Consider the following 23,059-nt stretch of genomic DNA (forward strand, 5'->3'; position numbering starts at 1 on the left):
CTGTAATAGTTCCGTATGAGTCCCTCAGTTGTCCTCAGTGTGAAAAGATAGATCTCGAAATCATACAGTCATTGTTGGAAAGGGTTCAAATACACAAAAAGGCTGAAAAACCAAATAATTTGTGGGACCTTAAGGACTTTTCTGAAGAACAGCAGGCAGTTTAACTGTTCAGGACAAACAAGGGACTCATGAACAACTATCACTAAACAAACAAACACAGCTGTGGATTATTCAGGTACCAACACAGTATTGAGAATCACAGTATTTTGAACGGGGTCATTTGTGTAAATTCAGCTATTATTTTCTCTTATGGACTATATGTAAATGCGTGCATAATAATTAAAATGGAATTAGTTTAGGGTAATAGTTTTAGATGATGCATAACGTCATGCCACAAGACATTTCAACTTCCCATAAACATGTCTTTAAATATATGTTTGTTTTTACATTGCCACCTTGTTTTAGATCATGAAGCCCAAATACAGATCCCTGTCATATCCGTACCTCCTTCCTAAATCTCACACTACTGCGAATGAGATCAAGTATCAGGTCCCTGGCTGCACCCAGACTAATGTCCAGGTACAACGTCAATATTCCCATCAAGCCTCCTACAGACAAATGCCACATACAGCTTTCATAATACTAATTCTCTCTTTAATTAGGTGTTACGATCCGCCTCGGACTGGTCAGCGGGAATAAAATACCATGAGGAGTCGATTCATGCAGCTTACGTCAACGCAATTGAAAATAGTGAACACTATATTTACATAGAGGTGTGTGACATATACTCGGTTCTCTAAATGTGTTCATATTATCCCTATCTAAAAGCCTTACTGTTGATGTATTGGTTGCTAAGCACAGAGACTGTGGCTTTTATTTCTATAGAATATACAGGATGTCCAATTTTAGCCTTTCAGTAGGCTAATGTTGTGCGTTTCCTCTTTCAGAACCAGTTCTTCATAAGCTGCGCGGACAACAAAGTTGTTCACAATAAAATCGGAGATGCCATCGCCAAGAGAATCATAAAAGCATATCGGTGAGCTGCGTTCAATAAGTTGTCTTTTATCAAATCTCCAGCCACACAAAGGCACACAACTTCTTTAATGAAACACTTGTAAATCAATAAGAAATAGAGAAAAGACAAAAAAGGAATCTTTATTGGTAAAACAATAGCCAGCCATGAATAGATAAACTGTGTAAGGCCATGTACACACAAACTGTCTTTTATATTAACATCGCTTACTCTCAAGGTAATAAGTAATCTCATGTATTTTCTGTGCGGTTCGCAGGGATGGTAAAAAGTACCGTGTGTATGTGGTCACACCACTGCTTCCTGGGTTTGAGGGGGACATCAACACTGGAGGAGGCAGTGCCATACAGGCAGTCATGCACTTCAATTACAGGTATTGCCAAATATTGAGATTCGAGTATTGTGTAGTAAGAAATTTCCTTAGTATATGGGCCATTCTACAGAATTGGTCCGAACTGCTGTCCCACAACCAAAAAAAACATTTAAAAAGCATTTAAGTATTAAAATCTTGAATGTTCACTAAGATCCTTTTACAGTTTATTGAAACCCATAATAATATTTAAAATATTAGTAAGCTTAATATATGTAAAACCATCATTTATTGGGTACCTTCAATTAGGAGGTGGCTGTCCTGAACCCTAACCCCTAAATTTCAACTTACGAAAATGATATTGAAATCATTTTTGTATTTGTATTTTTTTTTCATTGTTTTTTTAAAAGTATCTCTTTTATTATTTTGTTAAAAAGTGAAGTAAAAAAAACTATTTATTTTATATTTTCTTTGTAAATTATGAAACTTTATGTAAAAAAAATTGCATTGGCTGAGACTTAACTACATCCCTACATTTATGATCAGAAAATAGTCGTGTCCCTCTCTCTCATAGCTACATGGTAAATAGATAAGCCCTATCATTTTGAGGTAAAAGTCTGAAAAATCGGTGTAAATTTAAGGAACGTCACTACTGAACACCATTTTACTGCAATTAAGCACACTTTTTGGGAGGTATTCCACAACATTTACTTTTTATATGCATTCCACTGTTCAGAACTATGCTAGTTAACCATTTGCGGATTAGCTAGGTTGAAAAGTATCAAAAATTGTCACATCTGAAACATTTGGTGGAGTTTTGGTAGTGACATCAATTTTTTTGGTCCATTAATTTGTCACTACTGTAATAGTCACGACCGAAACATGTCATCATTGTTTTGGTAGTGACAAAAGGAAACAAAAACAAAAACAAACAAAATTTCAGCATAGTTATGCAATTTTTTTTGTATTTTAGTATGCTTTAGTAGTGTTTTGGTTTGCAAGTTAAAATTCTACGATGTGGTTGCTACCAAAGCATTGCTGTCATGACTAAAACATGGGATGTTTTGTAAAAAAATAAAGTATACTGAATTAACAACTACGATGTTATGATAGTGTTTGGTTCAGTGTATATTCAAACTAATGAATCCTTAACTTTGAAATCAGTATGAACTTTTTTTGCCTTTTACGAAGAAAAATTGGATTTAAAATACAACAAATATTATAAATTACAATTAATTAATATTGTTAATAATAGCAAAAATATATATTTACAATGTAGATGTAAGCAAAATCTTATCAGGTCAATATAACCCTTCTAATTAAATTATTTATTATTGTGTTTTGGTAGTGACAAATTTGGGGAGAGGACAAATATTCCAAAACTTTCTGAAAATACTATATGAGAATTAACCGCACAATTACTAGAAGTGCGTACATTGGATATTATACAATTAACATACAAACTTTTTTGAACAATACTTTTTTTTTCACAACATTTCCGACTACGACTTTGTACCAATTCTGTAAAATGTCCTATATATACTTACAGGGGGCGTTTCCTCTGAGAAGGCAATGAAGGCAGTGTCTGAATGAACAATATAATGGCGTTAATGTGAAGACTAATTTACAAAAGTAATCAACTCACGCACTTAGATATAATCACGACGTGTTACGTCAAAATTAGACTTAAATGGCATGAAAACATGATCTGTTTGAGTTTTGAGTGAGTAATCAGCTTGGTAAAATTTAAAGGAGAAGTCCACTTCTAAAACAAAGATTCACATGTAATGTACTCAACCCCTTGTCATCCAATATGTTCATGTCTTTCTTTCTTCAGTCATAAAGAAATTATGTTTTTTGAGGAAAACATTTCAGGATTTTTCTCCATATAATGGACTGATATGGTGCCCCAATTTTGAACTTTCAAAACGTAGTTTAAATGCGCCTTCAAACGATCCCAAATGCGGTTGTAAACGATCCCAGCCGAGGAAGAAGGGTCTTATCTAGCGAAACGATCATTTATTTGCATTACAAAAAATACAATGTAAATATTTTTTAATCTCAAACGCTCATCTTGTCTTGCTCTGCCTGAACTCTGTGTTTCTAGCTCAAGACAGTTAAGGTATGTCGAAAAACTCCAATCGTATTTTCTCCCTCAACTTCAAAAATCATTTCAAAATCATCCTACATCGCTGCAGAAGTACCGTCTTTGCAAAGTGAACATGCAAAGAAGATCAAACACCCTTAACAAATAAGATAAAACAGCAATATAAGATGATTTTGCAGTTGAGGGAGAGCATGAGATGGGAGTTTTTGACATACCCTAACTGTCATGAACTCGAAAAAAAAATACATTCAGTTCAGAGTGAGACAAGACGAGTGGTTGACATTAAAAAAGTATATATATTGTATTATTTTTATAAAAAATAATTGATCGTTATGCTAGGTAAGACCCTTCTTTCTCAGCTGGGATAATTTACAACCGCATTTGGGATTGTTTGAAGCCACATTTAAACTGCATTTTGGAAGTTTAAAATCGGGGCACCATATCAGTCCATTATATGGAGAAAAATGCTGAAATGTTTTTCTCAAAAACATAATTTCTTTACGACTGAAGAAAGAAAAGACATGAACATCTTGGATGACAAGGGGGTGAGTACATTAAATGTGAATCTTTGTTTTGGAAGTGGACTTCTTTAAAGTCAATTTTTGTGTCTGACCAATATTTAGCGAGTTTTGATGGATGATGATCTAAAGAATTAAAAAAAAAATGTTAAAAGTTAACTATTTAAACTATTTATAAGTTAACAAATAAAGTTTCAATTGTTACTGCTTTGAGTTATTTTGGAATAAATGTAAAATGCTTAAAACACTAACTTTATAAGATTCATTCTTGGCTGTAATAAATAGAATATCGATTACATTACTGATTACAAATATGTCTCATTGGAGGAGTTCGTTTACTGTTTTTCAGAAGTTATTGTGCCATTTTAATACTCTCTTGTTTATGCAGGACCATGATTAGAGGAGACTGCTCTATTATCTCTCAGCTGAAGAAAGAAAGTGAGTACAGAGATGTATAAATACCCATAAATGTTTAATCTATAAAGGGTGTGTCTGTAATTCTTTAGAAGATGTGCCTTGTACACTGTACACTAACCAGATGCTCTTCATGGGGTTTCTGTGAAGTTTTTGTGGTTGAACCATGCAGTGCAGGCACTCAAAGTCCTATGTGGTTTTTCGTATCCACCGTTTAAAAATAAAAAAAGCTTGGTTGATCTTATTTGATGGGTTTCAGTGTCAGAGGAGAGGCTCAAACGGACAAGAGCAAGAAAACGAGTATTTCCTGCAGTGCTAAACTTTCACCTACTGTATATAGCCTTTAGGCTTCCCATCCCATTGCTGTAGTCCATTGTGTCTTATATTCTCAAACCAGTTTGCTTCAGTTGTACCTTACATATAAACAACAACTCTACCAACCCATGAACCGACTCTCACATCTCGTAACGCAGCTTTAAAAATACTACTGCAGATCTTAAAGAAGCCTTAAGAACATTAAAACACAACAGCGCCCTCTTGTGGTTCTTAATTCATAGCAAAAGAGAAAATCATAGTGTTTATATGTGAAAGACCTTGTGGAGAAGCATGCAATGTGTTTGTGTTTGTTTGTTATCATGCACCATCTACTTGCAGTCAAATGCACTGCTGCAGTGTCACGACGTGTGAGGAAAAGTCAGTCTGCACCCATTAACCCCGCCACGAGAGAGGAAGGAGTGAAGTTTCTCTTTGTGTTTGAATTATCCAGCATGCCGCTGGTGTTCTGTTGCAGCTTCACTGGATCTGAGCGTTCCCAAAGTGTCCTGAATACAGATACATATCGCTGTTCCCTGAAAATGCAGGAGCTTGATTGTGGTGTAAATACAGAGTTGTGCTATAAAACTGCACATCCTCATGGTCAAATGTAGTGTTATTTAAAAAAAGTATTACAAATTATGAGAGTAAGCTCTGTGTAAGACACTACTTTTTCTAAAGTGCACAACTGTAACACCAGCGGGTCAAGTTTCAGAGGAAGGAAATGTCTCTTTTGCCTTTTGAGCTCCTCACGTGGTGTTAATTTGAGGGGTGTCAAAATACATGTGAAAAGTCCAGTTTCTCACAGAGCAAATGGGTTAAGCTTATGGAAATGGACAGACTAATTACAGAGCAAACAATTCAGTTACTCAGGCATCACCATGTTCAGTCACGTCCCAGTCGAAATGAAATGACTTTAGACTAATTTAACTAAGCTGAGGCTGAAAATCCTTTAAGTCTAACCTTCATGCCTGTGATCATGTTTTTGGTCTTTGATGATTTATGCTCCCGAATAAAGTTGGCTTATAATTATTATTTACATTTTATGTATTTGGCAGACGCTTTTATCCATAGCGATTTACGTTCACTCAAGGTACCGATTATTGAAATAAATGATTGTATTAAGTCAGGTTTATTTATATAGCGTTGTATATAGTACAGATTGTTTCAAAGTAGCTTAACAGTAATACAAAAGAAAACAATAGTCTTAAAGTTGCAAAATTCATCAGTTATGCTATTAAGCAGCTCTACAGAAGAAAAAGAGTTTTCATTATTCACCTCATTTCATCACTGTTATGTTACTGCTTCAGAAACAGTGTGAAATAGATACAAAAAGGTGTAAATCCCAAGAATCGTTTTTTTTTTTTTTCCTGTTTTCTGCCTGTTTTCAGCTTTAATACCAGTTTAAGCAAGAAATAAAGATAAATAAACACCCGAAGATATGTTAAAGGAAAGAGCACAACTTACCGAAATCCGTATCCTGCCTCATGTAATCGCTCAATCAGTGTTTGAACCGCGCAAAGACGTCAGTATAATAGCTTGTAAACAATATGTACATAACATCATATTTACCTCAGAAAAAAAACTGACGTTATTCGGTGACCATAGTTAGTCAACTAGAAAAATAAACTCTACTACATTTCTCAAAATATTTCCACAGATGAGTTATATACAGTTGAGGTCAAAAGTTTACATACACCTTGCAGAATCTGCGAAATGTTAATTATTTTACCAAAACAGAAGAGGGGTCATACAAAATGCATGTTATTTTTTTGTTTAGTACTGACCTGAATAAGATATTTCACATAAAGACGTTTATATGTAGTCCACAAGAGAAAATAATAGTTGAATTTATAAAAACCCCAGTTCAAATGTTTACATACATTTAATTCCTAATACTGTTGTTACCTGAATGATCCAGAGATGTTTTTTCTCCTTGTTTGAAGAACTGCCCACTGTTCTTCAGAAAAATCCTTAAGGTTCCACAAATTCTTTTGTTTTTCATCATTTTTGTATGTTTGAATCCTTTCCAACAATGACTGTATGATTTTGAGATCCATCTTTTCACACTGAGGACAACTGAGGGACTCATATTCAACTATTACAAAAGGTTTAAACGTTCACTGATGCTCCAGAAGGAAAAACGATGCATCAAGAGCTGGGGCTGAAAACTTTTGAACATAATGAAGATGTGTACATTTTTCTCATTTTGCCTAAATATCTTTTTTTTTCTTCATTTAGTACCGCCCTTCAGAAGCTACAGAAGATACTTACTTGTTTCCCAGAAGGCAAAATAAGTTAAATTTACACTGACCTTCAAATATCAAAAGTTTTCACCCCCCAGCTCTTAATGCATCATGTTGCCTTCTGAAGGATCAGTGAGCATTTGAACCTTCTGTAATAGTTGCATATGAGTCCCTCAGTTGTCCTCAGTGTGAAAAGAGCATCTCAAAATCATACAGTCATTGTTTAAAAATGCCGAAAAAACAAAGAATCTGTGGGGCCTGAAGGATTTTTCTGAAGAACAGTGGGCAGTTTAACTGTTCAGGACAAACAAGGCACTAATGAACAACTATCACTAAACAAAAAAAACAAAACAAAAAAAAAACAGCTGTGGATCATTCAGGTAACAACACAGTATTAAGAATCAAGTGTATGTAAACTTTTGATTATTTTTCTCTTGTGGACTATATGTAAACGTATTTTATGTGAAACATCTTATTCAGGTCAGTACCAAATAAAAAAATAACATGCATTTTGTATTAATCCTCTTATTTTGCTAAAATAATTAACATTTTGCAGATTCTGCAAGGTGTATGAAATCAACTGTTAGTACATGACACTATTTTTATTTTTGGCTGAACTATTCCTAGTAAACATCATATGCAACTGGAACATGAATGTGTAAAAACCCAAACCCATTTGCTGTCTCTCTGTTTGTGTCTGCAGTGGGTGATCAGTGGATAAATTACATCTCATTTGGGGGGCTGAGGACCCACGCTGAGCTGGAGGGAAGGCTGGTGACTGAACTGATATATGTGCACAGCAAGATGCTCATTGCCGACGACAATACCGTCATCATTGGTGAGTAAAAATAGACATCTGCAGACGGGAAAAGCATAGTCTAATGACTGTATATCATCTGCACACATGTGCTAATAGGACTGATGAGGCAATTATGAAACTGCTGCTGTTGTAATTTGTGGTAAGGTGAAGTAAACTGTTGATGTCAGATAATGACAGAGAAGAAATGGCTCCTCCTTCTGTTAAGATGTAGTATTGTAATCCAAATGTCTATAGTTTTCAGTTAAATGTGCATTGCATTCTTCAGGTTCTGCCAATATCAATGACCGGAGCATGCTGGGTAAAAGAGACAGTGAGGTGGCCGTCATTTATGAGGATATCCACACCGTGAAATCAGTGATGGACGGTCAGGAGTATCAGGCCGGACGCTTTGGATTGAGCCTGCGGATGGAGTGTTTCAGGTTCAAGACTCATTCAAATCTGTTTCTTGCATTTAGCATTTTTAGAAACAAGGTTCAAACATGTTTTCAACTTCCTTTGAAATCAATAGGATGATTCTAGGCGCCAACACTGACTCTAGCATTGATGTGACGGATCCTATCAGTGACCAGTTTTACAAGGAGGTGTGGATGGCCACCGCTGCCCGCAATGCAACCATCTACCAGAAGGTCAGCTTAACCTTTTCATCTCTCATATAAAACAAATTAGTTGCTTTTCATATAACTTGACTGAAACTTCTCCATCTCCTCCAGGTGTTCCGCTGCTTGCCGTCCAGTGATGTCCGGTCTATTTTGGAGCTGGATGGCTTCCTCTCTAAGCCTGGTTTGGAGAAGGAAGACCCTGCTCGTGCACAAGAAGAGCTTAAGAAAATTCGAGGCTTTCTGGTGCAGTTCCCTCTCCAGTTCCTCAGCGAGCAGAACCTCCTCCCACCCATCGGCTCAAAAGAAGCCATGGTGCCCATGGACGTGTGGACCTGAGAGAACCTGTCCACATCACACGAATTATATAATAAACTGCAAATCTAGCAGATTATATTATAATGAACATTTCTGAGACAGAAAATGAGATCTGGAGGAGCTTCAGCCATAAGTTGTTTACCCACCTGGAATCAAAGACTCCAGACTGGTTTGTTTCATCCCTGTTTGAAGCTTGGTTGTTTATATATTCTAACACTATGCAACTAATATTATTTTTTATGAACTATTCTCATGAATTCTACAAAAATGGTGATATGGTGAAGACTTTGGTGTCTTCGGACACTGCTGTATTTTGGTTTGAGTTGAACAGTTTTGTGCCCTGTAACATGCACTGAATATGTGTTATTCTCTGCATTTAAGTGCCAACTATGTCTGTGTAACTTTTTCATCTTTTCTCTATATGAAGTGCAAACATTCCATGTGTTACTATATCTTAAGGTAAGTTTTGATTCTGTAATAGTGGACATGATCCATTAATTGTTGCTTTCCTATGGTACAAATTGCCATGTTTTGGTGGCCTTATTTGTTTACTGTGTTTTTAATGCTGGGTATGAACTGAAATCCACCAAAGCATTTGTCTATTATGACCAAATTAAATTGACTAGTATTTAGATTTATTCCCATTACTTGTCTATATTGTACAGTATACTGTAAAAACATCCTATGCCTGGAGCTTTAATGAAGTTTACTAACCGTTCTTGAAGTAATGCAACCATTAATCATCACATTCCATTCAGAAGTACTGAATCAACTACAACTGCTACGGTTTAAATAAACTGTTCAGGATTTCCATGTCACTGTAAAGACTGCAGCATGTGTGTCCCGCATTCTGAATATGCAGCAAGTATCTTCAACAGTTGTTAGCCAAGCACTCAAATTTCTGCACTGTTGACTGTGTATCTGCACTTTTCAAGTAGTCCCCCCCCATAAATTGCATTTTTGCACAAAATATGAGTATCGTCAAGAACACAAATGATTTGTGTTGGGATGTTTATTAAATATGTGAATTGATGTTATACAGATGATTAAACAATGATTTTCACACTACTGAGCCTGAGCCTTGGGTGGATCTGTCTGCCTGTCTATTTATCTGTCTACTCTATCTTTCTGTTTATCTATCAATTCAATATCTATGTATCTATAAATGTCTCTCAACCTATTTATCTGTCTGTCTGTCCGCCCGTCCGTCTGTATGTTCGTTCGCCTGTCTGTCTGTCTCTATCTATCAGTCTGTCCATCTGTCTGGCTATCTGTCATCTATCTATCTTTCCATCTGTATGTTCATCTATCTGTCTGTCTGTCAATTTGTTTGTCCATCTGTGTCGTCCATCTATCTGTCTATCTGTCCATCTGTATATTTGTCTATCTGTCCTTCTGTCTTTCATCTATCCATCTATCTATCCATCTGTCTATCTCTGTCCATCTGTATGTTTGTCTATCTATCTATCTGTCCCTGTGTCTGTCTATCTAGCTGTCTGTTTGTCTATCCTTCTGTCTATCTGTCTGTCTTTATCTATCCATCTGTATGTTGTCTATCTATCACTCTGTCCATTTGTCTGTTGTCTATCTGGCCATCTGTATGTTTGTCTGTCTATCTATCCCTCTGTCATCTGTCTGTCTCTCGTTCTATCTATCTATCTATCTATCTATCTATCTGTCTATCTATCTATCTATCTATCTGTCTATCTATCTATCTATCTTCCTGTCTGTCCGTCCGTCTATCGGTCATCTATCTATCTTTCCATCTATATGTTTGTCTATCTATCTGTCCCTCTGTCTGTCGACTGTGTATCTGTCTGTCGTCTGTCCATCTGTATATTTGTATGTCTGTCCGTCTCTTTCATCTATCTATCCCTCTGTCTGTTGTCTATCTAGCTGTCTGTCTATTTATCCATCTGTATGTCATCTATCTATCCCTCTGTCCGTCTGTCGTCTATCCATCTATCTGTCCATTTGTTTGTTTCTGTCTGTCTGTCTATCTATCCCTCTGTCATCTGTCTGTCTCTCGTTCTGTCCGTCTATCTATCTATTTATCTATCTATCTCCCTGTCTGTCCGTCTGTCTATCTGTCATCTATCTTTCCATCTATATGTTTGTCTGTCGATCTATCTATCCCTCTGTCCGTCCATCTCTCGTCTATCTATCTGTATGTTTGTCTGTCTGTGTATATATCCCTCTGTCTGTCTGTCTATCTATCTATCAGGATTTACTATACAAACGGTTGATTGGAACATCATGTCTGTTCTGCGGCTGACTGTGTGTTTGTGTCTCTGGGGTGTCTGATAATGACTGAATGTGTGAACACTGTCTTACTGTCTCAGCGGTCTGTGTGGGGGTGTGTGGTGTGTACATGTGTTTCTTTGGGATATGTACAGCTGTCACGTTCCCTGCAGACCACAGTCTGTGAGCTACAGCTGAGCAACAGTCTCTGATACAATCTCCCGACCTTTGACCTACCTCTTAAATAGTGCACATATCTCGTCATTGGGCGTCACATGGGAGAATCTCACCAGTGCAATTATAAAGCTATAAAACCTGACGAGTGAGTTTAGAAACCTTAATCTCACATACAAATATTACACTTCACTGTCAAATCGATATTAAATTAGCCGCCGTTTTAGCATATGAATATTCTATTATTAAAATAATGCTCTCATAACTGGCCTAAAGTTTGCCTTGAGCAGATCTCTGTTATTGTAGAGAACAAGCCCATACACAAAGCGTCATTTCTGTCTGACTGAAAAGAAATGAGTAACAGAGATAAGGGCCAGGATTACTACAAAAGACCGTCACCCTGTGCTCAAGCTCATGCATGTCTCTAAAATCCTCAGATATGTATGCCTCTGAGCCTTTTTGTTACAATAAGAAAGTCAGATCGCTTTTTATCAAGTTTAAAATGTGACCAGGTGTTTAAATATATTGATTTGTAAACCCCAGGAAGAGGGTGTGGTACAATATTTTCACACAAGGATGAGTCAAATTCTCACTGGGGTCATTTAAGGGTTATTAAAAAAAGATAGGTAACAAGGTGATCAATAAAAACGCAATTTTAACTAACCTAGGGACGTACAAACATTCATGAACAGCAACCACCATCTCAAGAAAACTTTTTCATTTTAATGCATCCGCAGGACGCTGTTTCAAGAACGTCACATTTATTGTAATAGGCCTGATTAACCTACTTCTTTCTTCACGGGAAACCACGGGGACAGTGTTGCGTAACCACGGGTTTCACACCTAATAAATATCTCAGAACATATGCATGTCAGACGCCGTCATTACACCAAAGTCTTTAATGATATGTGTGCTAGTGTGACTGATTTTGTTCTGCTAACACTATTAGCTAATTCACTGTCCATTAGACAGGGGAAGAAAGATAATCGCCCTTTTCCTCAAATCTTCAGAGAAAATCTAAACAACAGTGACGATGATGAATGGAAGCAAATCTGGTTTGAAGGCATGTAATGTGATCAGGCTAAGCCACACAAATACAAAGGATCTTATCATAAAGGCAGGCTATTGTACAAACCACTGCAATGGGGTTGACTGCACTGTCAGCACAAAACATTTTCTCACAGGCAATGCTAATGCTAATGGTGCTGTTGCAACAAACAGCACTTTAATGCCCAATCAGGTTTTCATATGCACAAAACGGCCTGTTTTTACAGGCAAAAGTCACTGAGGAACAAAGCCGTCTTGTGGCAAATAGCAAAGAGGAATGAGAGAAATGTAGCACACGCATAGCAGAGCCTGTGCTGATAAGATGAAAGCTATTGCGCAAGGGAGGCTTCACACTGGCTGAATGCTTGACAGGGATTCACTCTGGGGAAACATGGATTTTTACAAACAAGATGTTGTGGGAAAAGCTATAAAAAGGCACAGAGTATGATTTCAAGACACATTTCAGTGTATTTTCTATATAGCCTCTAAGAAAACTATCTGTTCTGGAAGAATCATGTGTTTTATACTCTAACTTCCCCTCATCCAGCACAAAACTCCTTCAGAATAATTAATATCCACATTAAGTTTCATATGTGACCGAATGATTCCACACATCCGCCACTAGATGGAGCAACATTCACTGCAGTACCGTGTCATTTATAGATAGATAGATAGATAGATCGATTGGAAAAGAAGAAATGTAAATGCTTTATGGCCACAGTGTCTCAGCAACGCATTTCAACCCATTCCAAACCAACTGTGTTATGTAGCCGAGCTCATAACATTGAATGGGACTGCCGTTATGACAGACTGAATGTGTCAGAGAGGATGTTTTCTGCCAAGGCGAATGCTAGAGGAAGGTGGTGTGGGGGGAGGAGGTGTTTTATAAATCGCGCTGCTTACATAAACGGAAGGTGAGAGGAAGTGTGCTGTTTGTGGCTCACTGTCGCACTCACTGTCTGAAGTGCGGCTTCCTGTTTCTGACTGCTCTTACACATAATAAGCTGCTCAATACATGAAAATAATCACAACAACAGCTATACCTTTTCTGAAGCAAATTGAGGAGGTTAACAACTCGTCACAATTCAAGGAAGTCTCTGTGTGGTTTCTAAGGTGTTCTGAGAGGTTGTAAAATTCTTAGTTTGGTTGCTAGGGTGATAGCAAGTGGTTGCTTGGGTGTTTTTAAGTCATAACACGGTGATTGTGTTTATGCAATTGGCCTTAGGTTGGTGCTTAGCTAATTCACCATGTTCTGCCTTTAAAAAAAGCCTAGTTGGTTGGCTGGTTTTAGCTGGTTTTCTAGCTTGGTCATAGCTAGGAAGCTGGTCAGGATGGGAAACCAGCTTGACCAGTTCAGCCAGGCTGGGAGACCAGCTTAAACCAGCTTAAACAAGCTTGGCCTTGGCTGGGATACCAACTTGACTAAAAGTGCATTTCCCAAAAGCATCGCTTGCCAACTATGATCGCAAGCTCTGTTGTTACACATGGTTCAACGATTTGGTGTTTCCCAAAACCAAATGAACATTTGCGAACACTGAATGTGGTTCAAAGGACGGAGATATGGCAGTGTTTAATAAACAATTGTGCTTAAACCAGCTTGGCCAGGCTGGAAGACCAGCTTAAACCAGCTTGACCAGCTCAGCCAGGCTGAGTGACCAGCCAAAACCAGCTTGGCTAGGGTGAGAGAACAGCTTGACCAGCTCAGGAGGCTGAGAGACCAGCTAAAACCAGCTTGGCTAGGTTGAGAGACCGGCTTGACCAGTTCAGCCAGACTGGGAGACCAGCTTAAACCAGCCTGGCAAGCTGGAAGTCCATCTTAAAGCAGATTGGCTAGGCTGGAAGACCAGCTAAGACCAGTTTGACCAGCTCAGCCAGGCTGGGCGACCAGCCAAAACCAGCTTGGCTAGGGTGAGAGAACAGCTTGACCAGCTTAAACCAGCTTGACCAGCTCAGGAGGCTGAGAGACCAGCTAAAACCAGCTCGGCTAGGCTGAGAGACCAGCTTGACCAGTTCAGCCAGACTGGGAGACCAGCTTAAACCAGCCTGGCAAGCTGGAAGTCCATCTTAAAGCAGATTGGCTAGGCTGGAAGACCAGCTAAGACCAGCCTGACAAGTTCAGCCAGGCTGGGAGAACAGCTAAAACCAGCTTGGCCAGACTGAGAGACCAGCTAAAACAAGCTTGGCCAGGCTGGGAAATGAGCTTGACCGGTTCAGCCAGGCTGGAAGGCCATCTTAAACCATCTTGGCAAGGCTGAAAGACCACCTTGACCAGTTCAGCCAGGCTGGGAGACCAGATTAAACAACTAAGACCCTCAGCAGGTTTACTGTGTTTTTTGTGATTAGCAAATTCTAGTAGTAAGATAAGTTACACTTATGTTCACGTTCACATTTTTGTTCTACAACATAATTTACAGTCTGTTCCAAAAAACAACAACAACAGCAAAAACAACTAAAACTAGTCCAAGCTCAGTGTTACCAAGTCAGCAGTTTTTCTGCAGAATTGGGCTACTTTAACACTGTTGCCGTGGGTTGTTTTTCATGTCCACAATAACTTGATATTTAACCCCTAGAAAGCAACTTTTACCAGAGGAACCCCACCAAAAAACATGTATTTTACCACCCAGAACGGGTTGGTAAAGAGCTACTTATGGGCCAGTGTTGAGTAACAATTGGGTGGGTTTTGTTGTGAAAACCTGGCAACTCTGCCCAAGCGGGTTGGCTGGCTTTAGCTGTTTTTTAAGCTGGAAATATCTGGTTTTAGCTGGTCTCCCAGGCTTGCCAAGATAGTTTTAGCCAGTTGGTCAACGTGTCTACCAGCCTGACCAGCTCAGACAAACCTCACCAGCTAAAAAAGTAGTAAAAACCCCTCTAAAACCAGCCTGCAAACCAGCTACGATCTGCTTTGACCAGACTGCAAGACTAGCTAAAACCACCCAACCACCTTAGGCAAGAAACTGTAATTTTGGAGCTATGCTAAGTAGCTATAAAAGAACTACAAATGTTGTCCAATTTGTCGAAATTAAGTAAAGATCATGTTCCATGAATATTTAGTAAATTTCCTACTATAAATATATCAACTTAATTTTTGATTAGTAATATGCATTGCAAAGAACTTAATTTGGACAGATTTAAAGGCGATTTTCTCAATATTTTGATTTTTTTGCACCCTCAGATTCCATACTGAAATAGTTTTATTTTGGCCAAATATTGTTATATCCTAACAAACCATACATCAATTGAAAGCTAATTTATTCAGCAAAAATTGACACTTATGACTGGTTTTGTGGTCCAGGGTCATATATATATATATATGTATGTATGTATGTATGTATGTATGTATGTATGTATGTGCCATTGTATACATTGCAAGTGTCTGTGTAAACTAGTGCGTTTGGCCCCGCCTTCACCCTGGCCACGCCCTAGGAACCCTGGTGATTGACACGCCTTCGCCCGAGCCCTGATTCACACGTCCACTGGCGCGCTGTGCTTTGGACTCGTGCGGCAGTAGATCATCGGTACAAGCACGAGATGTCTCCTTCACATGCAGCCATATAGCGGCTAATTCGGTTTTATATACCCGGAATCGCGAAGAACAGCGACGCCGCACCATCCGGGAGCTTCATCTGGTCCGACTGAAGTCAATCCAGCCTGTTTACACGGATCGGTTCGGCGTCTGTATTCATGATATTTCGGGCATTATATTGTTGAACATAACAGATAATCATGGCGAGTGACTCTCCTGCGAGGAGTCTGGATGAGATCGACCTGTCTGCTCTGCGGGTGAGTCGAGAGATACAGTGAGATGTTTTGACTTACAATGGGTGAAATATATTGTTCAGCATCTCAGCATTAATGATGGAGGGGAAATATGGGAGCTGCTGATATTCATGCACCTGACCGAGAATCACAGCTTAGAGATGCACGGACGGTTTAGTATTTTTTTTTTTTTTTTTTAGAAATGTTGCATTATGTTTATTTCATGTTACTAGAAATATGAGAAATATTTTATAAAAGACAAAAATATGCACTGTATGTTCTTCCTCGAGCTAACGCTGAAATAATAGCGTTAGAAAAATGTTATCATTACTACACAATTCGTTTGGAGTTCTTTCTTATGCGGCATTAATCGAAACGTCCTATTCGATAAACATTAGTCCTTCGTTTTTATCTCTAATGTGAGACGACTGAAGTGATTATGGTAATTCTGTTTGTCAAATTTCGCACTGTACACCCTGAGCAGTTTGTCGATTTTGCGTCATCCGCATTTTGCATCTAAATGAAATTATAGCTGGATGTTTTACACTGATACACACTGACTGTATCTGGTGTTTATCCGCCTGCTATGCTCTATGCTGCATGAGGCCTATAATAAATAGCAATGTGTGCATTGCAGGCAGCTTCACTTCTTGTCCCCGCCATTATATGATAATGATATACTATCAAGATGTTCTAGTGTGAAACATGTGCATGTTCAATTTGCAGCTTCTGTTTGTCTGTCTGTGTCTTTTGTTCGGTCTGTTTCTCTGTGACACACATTCTCTGGACGGCCGGTCAGAGCGGTGTGCGCTGGGCTGCTCTGAGTGGTCTGGATGCTGAGTTCCTTGGATTTCGGATGCTCCGCTTGATAGGTGCTTAGTTCCAAATTCCCACCAACCGGAAAAATCACTGTCCCTTAAAAACTACCGGACACAAACTGGGAGTTAATGTACGAGTGCCAGGAGGCAGTTTAAAAAGCAGTTACAAATTTGTCTGAATCTGGGAAAGCTTGGTCACATTTAAGCAATTTTGTAGAAATGTGTAAACCATTTCGCTAGATGTAAACATACTGGTCCCGATACACTTCCTGTTTCCTTTTTTTTTTGCTTTACACAAACATCACAAAAAAATACAACCAACATAACATTTTACTGGATGAAAATGTTACATTAGCATCTTTAAGATGTATTTGTATATGTGAAATAAAAAAAAAATAAAAAACAAAAAAACAGGAAGTGCTTCTGGACCAGTGTTGTTTACATCTAGCGAAATGGTCTATAAAGCACAGCTTACACAGAATTCATGACAAGCAGTTTACATCAAATATGTGACCCTGGACCACAAAACTAATCATAAGGGTAAAATTTTTGAATTTGAGATTTGTACATCATAAATAAACAAGCTTTCCAGTGATGTGTGTGATTTGTTAAGATAGGACAATATTTGGTGTAGAAACAACTATTTAAAAATCTGGAATATTAGGGTGCAAAAAAAAAAAAAAAAAAAAAAAGAGAAAATCGCTTTAAAGTTGTCTAAATGAACTTCTTAGCAATGCATACTACTAATCAAAAATTAAGTTTTGATATATTTACGGTAGGAAATTTACAAAATATCTTCATGGAACATGATCTTTACTTAATATCCTAATGGTTTTTGGTGTAAAAGAACTCAATCGACGATTCTGACCCATACAATGTATTGTTGGCTATTGCTGCAAATATACCTGTGCTACTTATAGCATGACTGCTTTCATAGTTCGGGGTCACATATTTGTGACCAAGCTGAAAATATGCAAATTCTGCATTGGGAACTTTTTTGCCTTCATCCGAAACTCCCGGTTGCACAGATTCAGAATGGAATGCATGGATTTCGCTGAGCAACAGTACATGTGAAAAGTACCAGGGTCAGGAGGTGACATAAAGTACATTTTTAAAGTCTCTGGTCACCTGCATTCATAAGCGTATGAATGGAATAAAAAAGTGTAGTATGACCGCTCCTTTACTCACACAAAACTAAACAGCTCTCATTATTATCAGTGCATATTTACACTATTTACACTGTAAAGGCCTGAAATGACATCCCATATGTTGCGTTTGAACTTAATGTTCCTCATGTCTGACATAACAATGCTAAATTAAGGGATAGTTCACCCAAAAATGAAAATTACGGCATAATAAATGACTTTCTTCTTTTAGATGAATACAGTCGGTGTTATATTATACGTTTATGTATATATATTATATAAAAATGTCCTGCATCTTCCAAGCATTTTAATGTCAGTGAATGGGTGTTGAGATTTTAAAGTCCAATAAAGTGCATCCATCCATCATAAAAGTGCTCCATATGTCTCCGAGGGGTTAATAAAGGCCTTCTAAAGCGAATCAATGCGTTTGTACAAGAAAATATACATTTTTAAAGCTTTATAAACCATTATATTCGAGCAGATGATGTAGGACGTAGACATAAGCTCTGGTGAGAAGTTACAAATGTGGAAGCGCTGTGAAGCGCTGTCACGAATTTCAAAACGAGGATTTGTAAAGAAAAATGTTGGAGGGTTTCACTATAAGCCAAGAGGAGACTGGTTTTCCTTTGCTGTAAACAAAACTTGGTTCTCACGAGACTAGCATATTCTCACCAGAGCTTAGGCTACGCCTACATCAGTAGACTCCAATGCCATTTTCTTGTGAACGGGCTTACGACAGTTAGTGGAAGCTAGAGATTACAGTTTATAAAGTTGTAAATATTTTCTTGCACAAACGCATCACTTCATAAGGCCTTTTTTTTAACCTCCTGGAGCTGTGTGGACACTTTTTATGATGGATGGATGCACTTTATTGCACTTCAAAATCTCAACACCCATTCACTGCCATTATAGGACGTTTTTTAACATAACTCCGATTGCATTCATCTGAGTTAAGAAAGTCTGATACGGCTAGGATGGCTTATGGGTAAGTAAATCATGGGGTCATTTTCATTTTTGGGTGAACTATCCCTTTGTTGTCATGAAATGAAAATTCACGCCAAATCTATTTTCTAAATGCATGTTATACGGTTATACTTATCTTTGACGTGCACAGGGCTTCTCCCATCATTTAGTCCGCTTAAACCCGCCCGTCGAAGCTTGCATTCATTTGCCGCCATTTTTGTTTGCGATGCTGACATCTTAAAGTCCAATCACACATCAGATTCATAGAAACAAGGCCCTGCCCTATGTTTTTGTGTTTTAATAATCCATTACGCTCAGTTGTGCGTCACAATACAAAAAAGATCTGTCACTGCTTTAAATTACTTTGGATGTTAGAACATGTTTTTAAAACATGTAAACAAAATTCTGAGGAAGTGCTGGCCTGATTTGTGCTGGTCTTTGTTTCGGATGCTCTAGTTTCTAGATGCTTTGTATGATGTGTGCGGCGTTCCTCGCAGACAATGTGTTCCTACTGTGGGGTTGTGTCAGATCTGTTGAGTGAGATGACAGACCCTGATTGTAGGCATGTTAGTTATGCAACATGATCTTACCTGCGCAGCTTGAGTCGCGTCTGGACATGATTTGTGAGGTAATCAGTTGATTGTAGGAAGCTGAGAGGGGTTTCACTCTATAATGTAAAGCAGTTTAAATTGCTGCTGACCTGTGGCAGCATCACCTGACTGTTTTCGATGCCATGGCTCAGGATGTACTAAAAACCAATTTCGGATTTGTGTATCATGAATGGAAAGTTTCCTCTCAGAATTAGTCAGAGTTTTATCTGTCGTATTCGGTTTGGTTGCGCTGTGGAAACCGCTCGCTATGTCTGACTGTCGTCTTGAGCGACCATGTCTGTGTTTACATCGCTGTGTAGGCGTTTGGCATTTGAGACACTTTCTAGACTCAGAAACAGTACAGCGGCCCTCTCGAGCTTTCCCGTGTCTCTCCATGTGAGGTATCTTTAATGCTTTTTTTCCCTCGCTGCTACCCATGGGCAAAGCTATTTTCCTCATGTCTGCTCACGAGCTCGCCACTCTCGCAGGATCTTTTGTGCTTAAAAATTAGGTCACCCAGTACAGTGCGCATGGTCTTGCCTCACAGGGGAAGTGTATGCTTTATGATTCGCTGACACAGATCTGGACGGTGTGCTTGGTGCTACATATACAACATATGAGTCCCAGCTGATGGTTTTACTGAACTTTACATCACGTTAACCTTTGATAAGAACATTTGTTTACCTTTCATTAGGTCATGATTCACTCATTCTCATGTCATTTCAAACCTGTATGACTTTCTTCTGTGGCACATAAAATAAGATATTTGAAAAAATGTGTGTGTGTGGTATAGAAGTCAGTGGGGACCAGTGTTGTTTTGGTCCCCATTGACAGGTTAGAATATCATCTTTCATATTCAACAAAAGTTGGACAGGTTTGGAACAACATGAGAGTGAGTAAATGACAGAATTTTATTTGTTTATGCAGACAACTCTTAAGTCTGTACAGACAGATTATAATCTGTTTGATATAATTGGATCGTTATTTGAAATCTCTGAAAGGCCATTTCCGCTACTAAAAAAAAAGGGTGATTGTGACTTTTTATCTCACAATTCTGACTTTTCTTTTCTTGCAGTTGCGAGTTTACATCTCGCATTTCTGACTTATTTTCTCAGAATTGTGACATGTAAACTCACAATTAAGAGTTAGAGAATAGCGAGATATGAAGTGCAATTGTGGGAAATGAAGTAAGAATTGAGATATAAACTCGCAATTCTGACTTTTTCTCGCAATTTCGAGTTTACGTCTTGCAATTCTGACTTTTTTTCTCAGAATTGCGTGATGCAAATTTGGAGTTCTGACCTTTTTCTCAGAACTGTGAGATACAAGCTCGCTATTGTGAATTGTAAAGTCAGATTTACGAGATATGAACTCACAATTCTGAGAAAGTAAGAATATAGATATAAACTCGCGATTCTGACTTTTCTTTCAAATGTGAGTTTTTATCTTGCAATTCTGAATTTTTTTCTTGCAATTGTAAGTTTACATCTCGCAATTCTGAATTCTGAAGCCAGAATAGCGAGATAAAGTCATAGTTCCGAGATATAAACTCACAATTTTGGGTTATGAAGTCAGAATAGCGAGATAAAGTGATAATTGTGAGATATAAACTCACGATTGTTAGTTATGAAGTCAGAATAGCAAGATAAAGTCAGAATTGTGAGAGATAAACTCACGATTCTGACTTTTCTTGCAAATACGGGTTTGTATCTTACAATTCTGACTTTTTTCTAGCAATTGCGAGTTTACTCTGAAGTGCATGATACAAATTCACAATTCAGACTTTTTTCTAGCAATTGTGAGATATAAACTTGCAGTTGAGTTATGATGTCAGAATAGCGAGATATAAAGTCAGAATTGTGGTTGATATAATGCAATTCTGACATTATAACTCAAAATTGTGAGGAATAAAGAATTGCAACTCGAAATTCTGACTTTTCCAGCAAGTGCGAGTTTGTATCTGACAATCCTGACATTTTTTTTTTTTTTTCTCACAATTGCGACTTTTTTGTCAGAATTGTAAGATATAAACTTGCAATTGCAAATTATAAAGTCCAATTCTGAGGGGGAAAATGACTGATATGTTTTTCTCAGAAATGCAACTTCATCTGACTTTTTCGACTTAAAAACTGAGAGAAAAAAAGAGTCACAAATTCAAGATATAAACTTGCAATTCTGAGAAAAAAGTCAGAATTTTAAATTGTGAGAATTCGCAATTACCTTTTTGAATTTTTTAATCTGGTGGAAATGGGCTTCCAAAGAAATAAAGCTGAAATAAAATAAATATTAGATGAAAAACTTTAGAAAAATTAGAAATGTTGCTTTGGAAATTAATTATCAGTGTAACGGTACGCAAACATGGCGGTTTAGTACGTACCTCAGTTTTGACGTCACGGTTCGGTATGGTTTCGGTACAGTAAGGGGAAAAACTAAACACAATTTTTATTTTATTTTTTTTTAATTAAACAGTGGTTTACTGAACAAGTTGCTCAACTTAAAATAAACTTGTATGCAAACACGTAAATTGCACATAGTGCTGTTTTTAAATTAAAATTTATATTTTTGTCTAAATATATTCAATTACACAGTGGCTGTAATAACCTGTTTCATAATAGATTAATTTAAACATGCATTAAATAATTAAGACATCACTAACAGGTAAAGGAAAATATAAATGCCGTATTTGTTTGGTACGCTTGCGTCCTGAACCGAAAGACCTGTAAAATTTTCGGTACAAATATGTGTACTGTTACACCCCTAAAATAAACTGTCCTAAAGTTTAAGTTGAGGTACACAAATACACAAAACCAAAATAAAAATAAAGCTGTTAAATAGAAATATAGAAAAGCACAACAAATTTACTAAAACGTGAACTGAAAATAAATCTAGTTCAAAAATATTAATAAATACTCTAAATGGCGTATTCTGAAGTATTATTATAGCCTGTATAGCCATAATAAGTACTGTAAAAGTGTATTAAATATTAGAATAACACTTATTATAATTGTCTATTGGGTTAAAATGTCTAGTAGAATATGTCACGGGGTGTGTTTCATTTCTTTCTCTGAGCCACAATGAATGGTGTCTCTGAGCAGTGCGTTATGGGAGCATTCTATGTTTCCACTTGCACGTTACTTCTACAGAAGTGTGTGCGTGTGTGTGTGTGTGTGTGTGTGTGTGCGTGTGTGTATATATGTGTGTGTACGTTGAACCTGTTTTCCCAGCATGGAAGAACTAACATATAGTTCCAGCCTCATGTTTTTCCCTGTGAATAATTAATAGGTAAAGGACTGTTACATCCCAGAGTCATGTCAGTGGGGGCGGGGGGAGTCCCAGCTGTAGATGTCAGCCAGTGTTTTTCGTCTTTTCCTTGTCTCATGATTCTGGCCGGCAGCATCCTCCTCTTGTGCTCCAGGGCAGTGTTACTCAATAGAAAGCCTGTATGAAAAGCTAATACTTGCCCTCCTCTGTGTAGGAAGTTTATCAGTCCTGTTATCACCAAAGAGCAATTATTCATCATAACCTCTTGATCTCTAAGTAAATGTGGGGGGGGATATCTGGTTTTGGGATGATCACTGGAGAACCGTCAAAAATAATGAATCACTGAAATGAAGCACTAATGAGGTTGTGTGATTATTTAAGCGCTGGAGGTCC

General features: G+C 37.8%; 2 protein-coding genes across 10 annotated transcripts in view; both read left to right on the plus strand.

Annotated features, from left to right (window-relative positions):
- The window catches only part of pld1b (phospholipase D1b), a 41,935-nt gene extending 32,196 nt beyond the window's left edge, over positions 1-9,739 (plus strand). For all 3 annotated transcript variants that reach the window (XM_051098567.1, XM_051098565.1, XM_051098566.1), the window contains 9 exons: positions 466-579; positions 663-773; positions 948-1,036; positions 1,290-1,403; positions 4,354-4,403; positions 7,641-7,775; positions 8,023-8,176; positions 8,266-8,383; positions 8,468-9,739. In XM_051098567.1, the coding sequence (XP_050954524.1) occupies positions 466-579; positions 663-773; positions 948-1,036; positions 1,290-1,403; positions 4,354-4,403; positions 7,641-7,775; positions 8,023-8,176; positions 8,266-8,383; positions 8,468-8,692 (1,110 nt within the window). In that variant the 3' untranslated portion in view covers positions 8,693-9,739. The remainder of the gene's footprint in view (positions 1-465; positions 580-662; positions 774-947; positions 1,037-1,289; positions 1,404-4,353; positions 4,404-7,640; positions 7,776-8,022; positions 8,177-8,265; positions 8,384-8,467) is intronic.
- A 5,856-nt stretch (positions 9,740-15,595) lies between these two features.
- The window catches only part of tnikb (TRAF2 and NCK interacting kinase b), an 83,942-nt gene continuing 76,478 nt past the window's right edge, over positions 15,596-23,059 (plus strand). For all 7 annotated transcript variants that reach the window (XR_007825678.1, XM_051098815.1, XM_051098818.1 and 4 more), the window contains exon 1: positions 15,596-15,913. Coding sequence is in view for 6 of the 7 variants with exons in the window: in XM_051098815.1 (XP_050954772.1) it covers positions 15,857-15,913 (57 nt within the window). In the remaining variant the exon portion in view is untranslated. The remainder of the gene's footprint in view (positions 15,914-23,059) is intronic.

The sequence above is a fragment of the Labeo rohita genome, chromosome 24 (genome assembly GCF_022985175.1).
Source record: "Labeo rohita strain BAU-BD-2019 chromosome 24, IGBB_LRoh.1.0, whole genome shotgun sequence".
Lineage (NCBI taxonomy): Eukaryota > Metazoa > Chordata > Actinopteri > Cypriniformes > Cyprinidae > Labeo > Labeo rohita.